The sequence below is a fragment of the Aythya ferina genome (genome assembly GCF_964211825.1).
Source record: "Aythya ferina genome assembly, chromosome: 6".
Lineage (NCBI taxonomy): Eukaryota > Metazoa > Chordata > Aves > Anseriformes > Anatidae > Aythya > Aythya ferina.
In genome coordinates this window covers 19,870,805-19,880,679 of record NC_140303.1, presented here as the reverse complement: position 1 = coordinate 19,880,679, position 9,875 = coordinate 19,870,805, and the positions used below count along the sequence as shown (strand labels likewise).

At 39.4% G+C, this 9,875-nt stretch overlaps 1 protein-coding gene across 2 annotated transcripts; it reads left to right on the top strand.

Moving 5' to 3' along the window:
• The first annotated feature begins 5 nt into the window (after positions 1–5).
• SCRN3 (secernin 3) lies at positions 6–8,869 on the top strand. 2 transcript variants are annotated; one of them, XM_084523751.1, is made up of 7 exons: positions 6–214; positions 319–500; positions 1,188–1,387; positions 2,062–2,277; positions 4,825–4,987; positions 5,382–5,562; positions 7,028–8,869. In XM_084523751.1, exons 1-7 carry the CDS (start codon positions 47–49, stop codon positions 7,184–7,186), a joined length of 1,269 nt encoding a protein of 422 aa, XP_084379877.1. In that variant the 5' UTR covers positions 6–46; the 3' UTR covers positions 7,187–8,869. The 2 variants fall into 2 exon arrangements, with proteins under 2 accessions (XP_084379877.1, XP_084379878.1); XM_084523752.1 differs by having other exon boundaries at positions 7–214; positions 2,065–2,277.
• The last annotated feature ends 1,006 nt before the right edge of the window (positions 8,870–9,875 follow it).

Sequence of the window (9,875 nt, the reverse complement as noted above, 5' to 3'; positions counted from 1 at the left end):
CCCCCCCCGCCGCGCTCCGCTCCGCCCCGGCCGCAGAGGCAGCGCCATGGCCGCCCGGCCGCCTCCCCGCTCCTGCGACACGTTCGTGGCGCTGCCGCCCGCCGCGGCCGGGGGCCGGGTGGTGTTCGGCAAGAACTCGGACCGGCCGCGGGACGAGGTGCAGGAGGTGCTGCACTGCCCCGCCGCACAGCACCCGCCCGGCGCCGCGCTGCAGGTGAGCGGCCTCCCTGCCTCCCTCCCCCGCTGCGCACCCGCGGCCCGAGCGGCTCCCTCGGGCTGCCCGCACCGTGACTCGTCCCGCGCTCCGGCTCGTTGCAGCGCACCTACATCGAGATCGAGCAGGTTCCGCACACCTACGCCGTCGTCCTGAGCCGGCCCTCGTGGCTGTGGGGAGCAGAAATGGGCGCTAACGAGCACGGGGTGTGCATCGGCAACGAGGCCGTGTGGGGCCGAGACGAAGTCTGCGATGATGAAGCTCTCCTGGGCATGGATCTCGTGAGGTCTGCGCGGGCTGGGCTGGTCAATGGTACCCCGCCTGGAATTTAGCTTTAGAGCACGCCTGCTTAGTTCTGTAATACCTGCCTGCACTTTCAGGACACACATCCGTCTATTCTGCTGTTCCAGCCCTGGTTCAGATAAGCATGTCTTGGCACAGCAGGGGGCTCTGCCGGGAGCTGGGAGGCCTTGAGAGGTGTCACACACCAGAACAGAATCTGTCAAGGAAACTATCACACTTCTTTCTTCTCTGCAAAGCATATGCTAAACTGAGCCAAGACTCTTAAAAGCACAGCTGAACCGCAGGAATTAGTGTTTGGGCTGGTTAAAAGTACAGGGGCTGTCCTAGGGTCTGTTCTCATTTCCTGTTTCCCCCATCTTTCACACACATACTACTAAGTTTCACTCTTAGCCATACATCTCCATGTAAATGATAATTTCTTTTGTCTGTGTCACTGGGTGCCACTGTAACTCTCATTAACCTGCAGCAGGCAGTCAGCTCTTCTTTGCACTGTTTCCCCCCAGACCAATACCCACTTCAGATTCAGAGGCACTTCCTAAGAGCCCTCTGCCTACCTTTCTGCATTTCCTTTTGATTGTTAATTTAATTCCAATTCAATTTGAATATCCATGCTGAATAGATAATGTTTAAAGTTTATGGTTCCAAAGATAACGTCTTCCTTTTGTTTTAGGCTTGGACTCGAGAGAGCGGACACAGCTGAAAAGGCTCTTACTGTCATAGTTGATTTGCTAGAAAAATATGGACAGGGAGGAAACTGTATGGAGAGCCACATGGCTTTTACGTACCATAACAGTTTTCTGATAGCTGACAGAAAGGAAGCCTGGGTGCTGGAGACATCAGGAAAATACTGGGCAGCAGAAAAAGTAGAAGGTATGGATGACGCTCTTTGTTTCAAGTATTTTGAATGCAGTGACAATTGGCAAATCTCCAGTTTTCAGTTACCATTTCTTTAAGGCATGAAACTAACCTCCAGATACATACATGTGCCTGTGAGCAACAAGAGTTACATCTTAGGGTAGCAGGTTGTCAGAGAAGCCGAGACACACAGGAGGCCTGTTCAGAGATGACCACTTCTGCAGTTGGAAAACAGAGGACAACAAGGGCAGGATGAGATGTATGGTCTTAAAGATGATGGTAATCAATTACAATTTCATTTTACAATTTCATTTGGTGACAGGGTGATACTGACAGATTCAGTGCACTGGGTCCTGAAGCAGTCAATTCTTCCAGTGGACTTAAAGGGACAAGCTATGTCTTTGGAGGTGTAAGAGGTAGAATGCAAAGACAGGAATAATCAGGACAGAACCTGAAATATGATGGTGGTGGTAGAAGTAAATGACTCAGAACTGAGGTAGCAGCGGAATTTCAATCAAGATGCATGCAGCCAGGGAGAGAGTGCAAAAAATAAACTACATTATTGCACAGATCTCGTAGGAAACTCTTCAATGCATCATTTGATTCAGTAAGCTGTTAAGCTAAATGTAAACAAAGTGCTTGGAAAAAGCATTTGAAGAATTAAAATAACTCTTTCTTCACCTTCCCAGCAGGAGGTGTACGGAATATTTCCAACCAGCTCTCTATCACGACTAAGATTGACAGACAACATCCAGAGCTGCAGAAATATGCCAAAAGCAAGGGCTGGTGGGATGGGGAAAAGGAATTTGATTTTGCTGCCACATATTCTTACGTAAATACTGCCAGAATGACTACATCCAGGGGCCGCTATTGTGAAGGCTACAAACTTCTGAACAAACACAAAGGTATCATTTTTGATTGTTTTTTTTTTTTTTTTTAAAGAGATGCAAAGTGTTTAGTGAGCTACATTAATTTAAATCATAAATGATTAAACATCTGATGCAGATGATTTGGTGAACCAGAATTTCTTAGAACAACTTTTTCCTTAAAGGAGAAACTCTGAACTTTGGAGTCTTCTATCCATTTTGCCAATTTGGTGATGAGGAAAAATTAAGCCAAGGGTCCATTATCAGACACAATTACAGTGACAATGCTGAGAGGTCACATTATGACCATACAGCTAAGTAGTCCGTAAGCCCTGCTCTGAAACATTTTGATAGGCTATGTATTATTATTATACCCGTAATTACAGGTAGAGACTCCTATTGGGTGGCAGCCACAAACAGCCCTGTGAACAACTTTAATCTGGTCCTATTCATACAGTCCTAAGACGTCGGCACAGTGTTTTCACACACATCTTGCATTTATTTTTTAGATTGTTTTTAAAATCTTTGTGGTTTCACCAATAACTGCTACAGCAACCTTATGCACTCTAATGAAACACTGAGAGCAGAATAAAAGAATTTTCTGTATAGTAAGCAGGTTCTCCTAATTGCTAACTTATTTTTCAGACCTGTATAGAGAGAAGCTATTACTTCCAAATACATCCATCTGGAAGCTTTTTGATGCATCCGTATTCACTTGTTCATTTGAAATAATTAATCTGAACCAAAATAACATTGCACCCGTTTTTGTTTTGTTTTGTTTTTTAATTTGGCTAAGCTCTGCCAGGCCAAGTTTAGCATTTAGTTCATGCATCAGAATGAATTACCTTTTATTGTCCTGCTATAGTGATCATGTAAATCCTGCATTCATTTTGGGAATTGCAGGTTCTGAATACTGAAAGCATTTTCATAATACCTGTATTTACCTGTATGATGATAACGCTGAGATTCTATCAGGGTTTTCATTCTAAATCCCCATTTTCAGGCATTTACCTGAACCATTTTAACAATCACACTAGGTGTTCAGGTTATCAACCTCATATGGTTTCAGTCTTGTTGAGATTTATTTTAAAATAGGTGCCTTAACTAAAAGCTATTTAGTTTAGAGCAGCAGTAAAATCGCTAGTTTCTTAATCTACCCTTCCCAGCTTTTTCACTGAGTGGCATTAAAGTTTTTTTCCAGGCTGTCTACCACAGGAACACCATTTTTAGATAAACAGTTACATTTCAAAATATAAGGAATGTATTTCAGGAATATAAAGTAATGTAAAAAAAAAAAAAAACACTAGTAGAAAACATGTAATACCATCCTTTCTGCTGGACAAGTTGCCAACTTGCAGCTCACAAACTGACTGCTGCTGCTTAATTTCTTCAGTTTATCTAGCGTACTGATTTTTTGAATTCTGACTGGCCCAGGCAACTGTGGGAATAGTTACGTGTGTTTGTTTGCTGAAATGGTGCATTTCCTAGCATGCCTGTCTACAGGCAATTCAGACTGTGTATTAAAAAAAAGGAACATCTGACTTAGCAGTAGTATATTGTAAGAACAGACGGCTAGGCAGTTAAAAAAAAAAAATACGCAGCTAGAACTTCACCGAGGCAACAACAAAAAAAATTTAACAGTACCTTCAAGCAGAAGGAAAAAATAGTGAATTACCTAGTCTTTTTCCGCTCTACACGTGTTCAACTGGTACACCAAATCTGAAAAGAAAACTACTGCAAGTACTGCCTGTTAGAATACTGGATTGTGTAGCGATACTATACTACACCAGCCTTTAAGCTCTGGTGTACAGTACACAAACAGCAACAGCATTTGAAGGCCAGATGCAGAGTGGAAGGGGTTCTGTTTCACCTCACTGAGAAGAAAGAGTTACTGTCATAAAGACACTATACCTCACATAGGTAATTGATTAAGTCTTCTTTGCAAATGGATGTACTATTTTAGTTTCTGTTGACTCTGGGTTTAAGTTACTCCAGTGCATCGTTTCAACTGTCAATATGTAGCCTAAGGGCTTTGAAAGGTCAGATGTTAAAACCAAACCAAAAAAAAAAATAACCACAGGCTTGGTGTTTCATTTTCAAAATAACATGCAAAATCCATGCACAGTTATCATTTTTTATATTTTCAAAGCAGCTTGGTGGTATCAACTGTGTACAAATACCAATAACTAATATGATTATTTGTCTTGTCAACTCCCACATAATACTTAGAAAGTTCAGCCCTTAATCCAAGCTACTAATTTTCATTTGAAAAGTTACTGTGTGAATGACCATTTGCTAGCCATGTGTATCTTACCCTTCTGGGAAACATCACCCTCCTCTCCCTGATCATAAATGTTATAGCTCATTATCACCTACCCTCTGAAATAAATTCTTGTGGGAAAACAGTAGTATTTTAAAGTATATTATATATTAAAGCATACTGTTGGGATTTTTTTTTATTTGCCAATACAAATTAAAATTAGCATTGCCTACTGAAGGTAAAAGCAGCCAGTTGTAGAAAACATGCCATTTAGTTGATAGTATAAATAGAGTTTTGTGTAAATAATTGTTTTGTATCTGAAATAGGTTCTATCACTTCTGAAACGATGATGGAAATTCTTCGTGACAAAGAGAGTGGCATTAATATGGAAGGCGGTTTTATGACAACTGGAAGCATGGTGTCTGTACTGCCTCAGGAGCCTAATCTGCCTTGTATTCACTTCTTTACAGGAACTCCAGACCCTGCAAGGTGATGTAGTAACAAGCCATTATGATAAAAAGCTGCAAGTACAAGTATCTAAATGAAAAGTATTGCAGTTTATCTAACTACATTCCTTTTTGATTTGTTTTGTTTTTGAAAGAAATCAAAAAGTAGGACAAAAGTAATGCTCATGAACATTTTGGTGTCATCTACCAACTTACTTACTTACTGGAACACTGCTATGACACTGACTTAAAAACGCATTAGGATTTTTTTTAAAGGATTTTTTTTTAGAAGTGTTTTTTTTGTTTGGTTTTTTTTTTTTTTAAATTCTTCCTTGAGAGAAGCAAGTAGAAGTATGGGGAAAAATACAGCAATCTGCTGACTTAATTTTATCAAAATTGTATCAGTGAAGGATCTCTGTTTTATTTTCTCTTTCTAGGTCTGTATTCAAGCCTTTCATTTTTGTGCCCGATGTTACTCAGTTATTGAAAACCACCTCCCCTACATTTGGTCATGATGATCCAGTTAAGAAGCAACCACGTTTTCAGAGTAAGCCAGATCGAAGACATGAGCTCTATAAAAAACATGAAAGTGCTGCTGTAGCTATGGAAGCCATGAAGGTATGTTGATTAAATTAGATTTCAATGCAAGCACGTGGTTTGTATAAGCTCCTTGCTCACATTTTGTTAATGCGATACCACTTAATGCCCTTTGATGGATAGTAAAGAACATTGTAGTGCACCAGAAGCCAATCATCTTGGCATCTGGCAGGCATATGCTTCTAACACAAAAAACTGAAACTAGCACTTAGTTGTCTGGGGTTAGGCCTGGGTGTACAGCTATTTGTAACGCTTATATTGCACAGAAAGAAGCAGGCCACAAATGCACAAACTAGTTAGCTAACAAGGAGTGGTTGAGCAGCTGCAGGCAAATATGGGTCAGTAAGGAGATCCTGCCCTTTTCCATTCTGTGTTGGGGGTAGAGGGTAGACCCCCTCAGGTACACTATATACCAGACAAGCTTAGGAGCAAAACCTGAATTTTGCATTTTACTCAGTTTCTGTAAGTGCCCCAGGTTGACTTAATATAATGACATCTTGGCACCAAATTCCAACTAATCCTAGTGAGTGTATTAGATACTACGGTATGTCAGTTCTGGGGTTAGAGGGTAATGAGACATTCTTCCCCCCACCACGATAAACAATGGAAATAGCTTTTTTTATTTGAATAGTTGATTTGTCCTTACCCACACCAACTTCAGCTCCTGTTGTAAAGCCAGTTCTTCTAGTCATGTATTGACACAATCTTCTGCTGCTTTTTACCCCCCCCCTTATTCTCTCTTCTTGCCCCAGTGCTAGTTTCTTCCTCTCTTTCCCAAATTAGCATCTCGCTAATGACCTTGACACTACATTCACTAGTACATCTTCTCAAGATCCTGACAGCACCAGATAGTACCAAATACTAAAATCAGATAGAATTTGGAAACATGTTTAAAGCACCTGACTTGTATGTAGCTCTATGACAATAGTTACAGTTTGTAGACCCCAATTTTGCTGACCTAAATGGCAGTATGGAGGTAGCAGTATAGAAATCTGAAATACGTAAGTTACTGTGAAGCAGCCAAAACAACACAGCGTTAAGCAGTTCACATTGAGGAACTTCTGTGTGACACCAGGAAAGGAGAGATCACAAAGATAGCTGGGCCCAAAGGTAAAACAGGGAGGTACTTACCTGTAACAGTAGTGTCTCCTGTTTACACAGCTAACATGTTCTAAAGAGACAAAACTTAAGTGGGGTTGCTAACATAAACACCTGGAACAGCTCTCCTGCCCTCCCCCCCCCCCCCTTTTTTTTTTTTTTTTTTTTGCATTCCATCAAAGTATGTAGGGAGACAGAGTGAGTGCTAGATAATGAGAAAAGAAGCACTGATCTAAGAAAATCTACCATGATGCTAACTTCTACAAACACCAACTTGTACCCTAGAAACAATTAGAGTTAGATAAGGACAGTACAACAGCATTTTGTTAGGGTGAACACTACATATTTTGTATGGCTTGTGGTGAAATACAGACATTTCTTTTTGCAGGACAAAGGAAAAGAGATGCTGCAAAAGATACAGATGCTGGAGAAAAGTAAGATAAGTGAAATGGAATCAATCCTGCAAAACGGATGTCTTGACACTAACCAAGTGCTCAACCTTTTTTCACAGTGTGTAGAAGAAGAACTCAAAATATACAGTAGTTAAAACTACTATTTGAATGAATGGATTATAATTTGTTGTTATGGTTAACTCTTCTAATGGAGTGGCTATATAGATTACCTCTTATTTTCAATATACCAGTTACTTAGTATGGACAGTTTTAAAGCTGCAGATCTCTGTTTAGGCCAAATAGCTTTTAGTTGTAGAAAGCAAGGCTGAAAAGTGTCTTCAGAGCTGGCAGTACCTCTCTAAGTGGCAAAAAACTGACAGCAGAGATTGATTCACCAACAACCTGAGATGCAATTAGAATTCAAGTAGTTTGACTTAAGTTGCTGAACAACCCAATCTGTGGATGAAGAACACCAAAGTAGCTACACACATGTAGCTTTTATAGTTAAGATAATTGTTGTAGCAGAATTTCCTACTGCTTGAATTAAAACAGCCAGGCTAGAGGCTTTTCTAAAATGTAGAAAAATATTGCTTTTTACTAAATTAAAATGAACGTGATATACAAGTCAAGTGAGATTGATATTCAGATGTTTGATAAAGGCTTTCTAAGGTATGTTTCATATATGAATTTTCTACTCCTTTAATGTGAAATAAGGCTAAGAGCTTAAGGTCTTAGGCTAAACCCAAATCAATTACAGCTTTACCATAATTTGTTGTGAAATCTGATTATACAGGATTCAACAATGTTAGTGTCTAGCAAGTTACCACACAATTATTTATTTGAATACAACATGATCATTGTAAATTAATTCTTCAGTACACTTTATAACACTGTGAGGGAGTTTTTAAATGTTTCTTGATTTTTTTTTTTGTTTAAATCAGGCAACTAAAATGGAAGAAGTCAGGGTCCATGAGTATATACTTGCACTCAGTAGAGCACTTAAAAAAAAAAAAAAAAAACTCTTCAAAGTTTTTCTACTTCATATAAGCCATTTTAACCATACCTTGTTTTACCAAAATTGGTAGACTTAAGGAGTTGATTTAAATAAGCTTTTTGCCCTGCCAGGAGCAATTCCATGCCAGTCTTGCTTAAAAGTAGTGATCAAGCTGTCAGTACTTTATTATCCATGGCAAGGGGCAAGCAGAGCAAACAGAGAAGTAAGGTTCTGACTTGACAAAGAACAAACAAACAAAACAAACAAACAAACAAACAACCAGTTCTGCAAACCTTCAGGTGAGAACATGTAACATGAAGTGGAGCATTGAGGCTGCAGTGGTAATACGTGACAATATACAACAACCTCCCAGACCACAGAAAGACCATTATTTGATGAATGCTTTATATTTTGTCAAGATGCTAGAGTCATCTCTTCTCAGATGCAAAAGATGGGGCTACACATACAGTTTTCTCATTTTGCAAGCCATTCTGTATTCCCACTGGAAAAAAACAATTAGGCAAATAAAAGAAATACACTTAAAATGAAGTTTGTTGAATGCTGCTAAACGTGTAAGATGAAGAGTTTGATAAAATTTGTACTTGATCTAACAATGAAAGTATTTAGATCCACACCAAAAATCTAAAGGGTCGGCAAAAGTTCTTGAACTTCCTAGTTCTAGGGATCATATATGTACCAAGTGGCAGCAGCAAGTAAGATCTATGAAAGTAAGCACAAGTTGATTGTGAACCTTTTGTGCTTGTGTTGCCAACAAAATTTATTAGAATAATAAAAGGATGTTCATGAACTGGATGGTATATTTAATAAAAGTTTGCTGTATTTACCTGTTTTCTTTGGATGTCTGTATCTGACAGTTCTTTGCATCATCGTGTGCTGTTTTGTATCATCAGCTCTTCCATGCTAACTCCTTGATAAATTCAGAGAAGCAATAAATGCCAGGTATAACAGTGCTGGAAATCAAGGTACAATTCAAGTTTACAGGCAGTGTAGCAGAGTGAGACAGAATTTTATGTGATACTGCAACTAGAGTAAAGTTATAGAAGAATGGAAGTAGTGAAAGTTGTGGTACAGGCTTTTAAGCGAACTTTTTGGCCATCTAATTACAGGGTGTCAATTAACCAGTCTATCAGGTTAAGCATAGTGGTCAAGTTCTAATATAGGTAGACACAGTCCAGCTATTCCTCTGGTTTTGGTGTTGTCCTTCCTTTATTTGTCTACAGGACACGCAGTAAAAACAATGTGTTTTCAGATAGATCAAGCCATGGCTGACAGACTACGGTATATTTTGGTACCTTTCTTCCTGGGATTTCATCCTCCTAGAATGCATGCAGTGCAAAACGCAAAACAAGGATGAAACCAGAAGGAATAAATGACCCTCCATCCTGCAACCATAAATTTAAAAAAAAAGTATCAACAATCAGAATGTCCTCTAGAGGGCAATCTTTGCATGTATTTCATCTAGCTTTATGAAGGATCATTATTTAAGAAAAAAAAGAAAACTGCTACCAAAAAAATTCTAAGTAAGTGTTTAATATCTACCCCATCCATTATCGTAAGTATTTTGAAATGAATGCTAAAAAAATTAATGCTGTCTTTCATTGGAGATCCCCCCGGACTTACTCTCTTGTTCAGTGAATGTTTTCACAGAATTAGAGCTTTCAGATTAAGCAGTATTTATCCCAAACTAATCAACCTTCAAAATAAAAGAACTTATTGCACCACTGGCCACATCTTCAAAGCAAAGCTACTTCTAACCACCAAAAATTCACACAACAATAAATAAAGTATTGACATACACTGGATTATCAACTATTTTTTACAGCTTACTG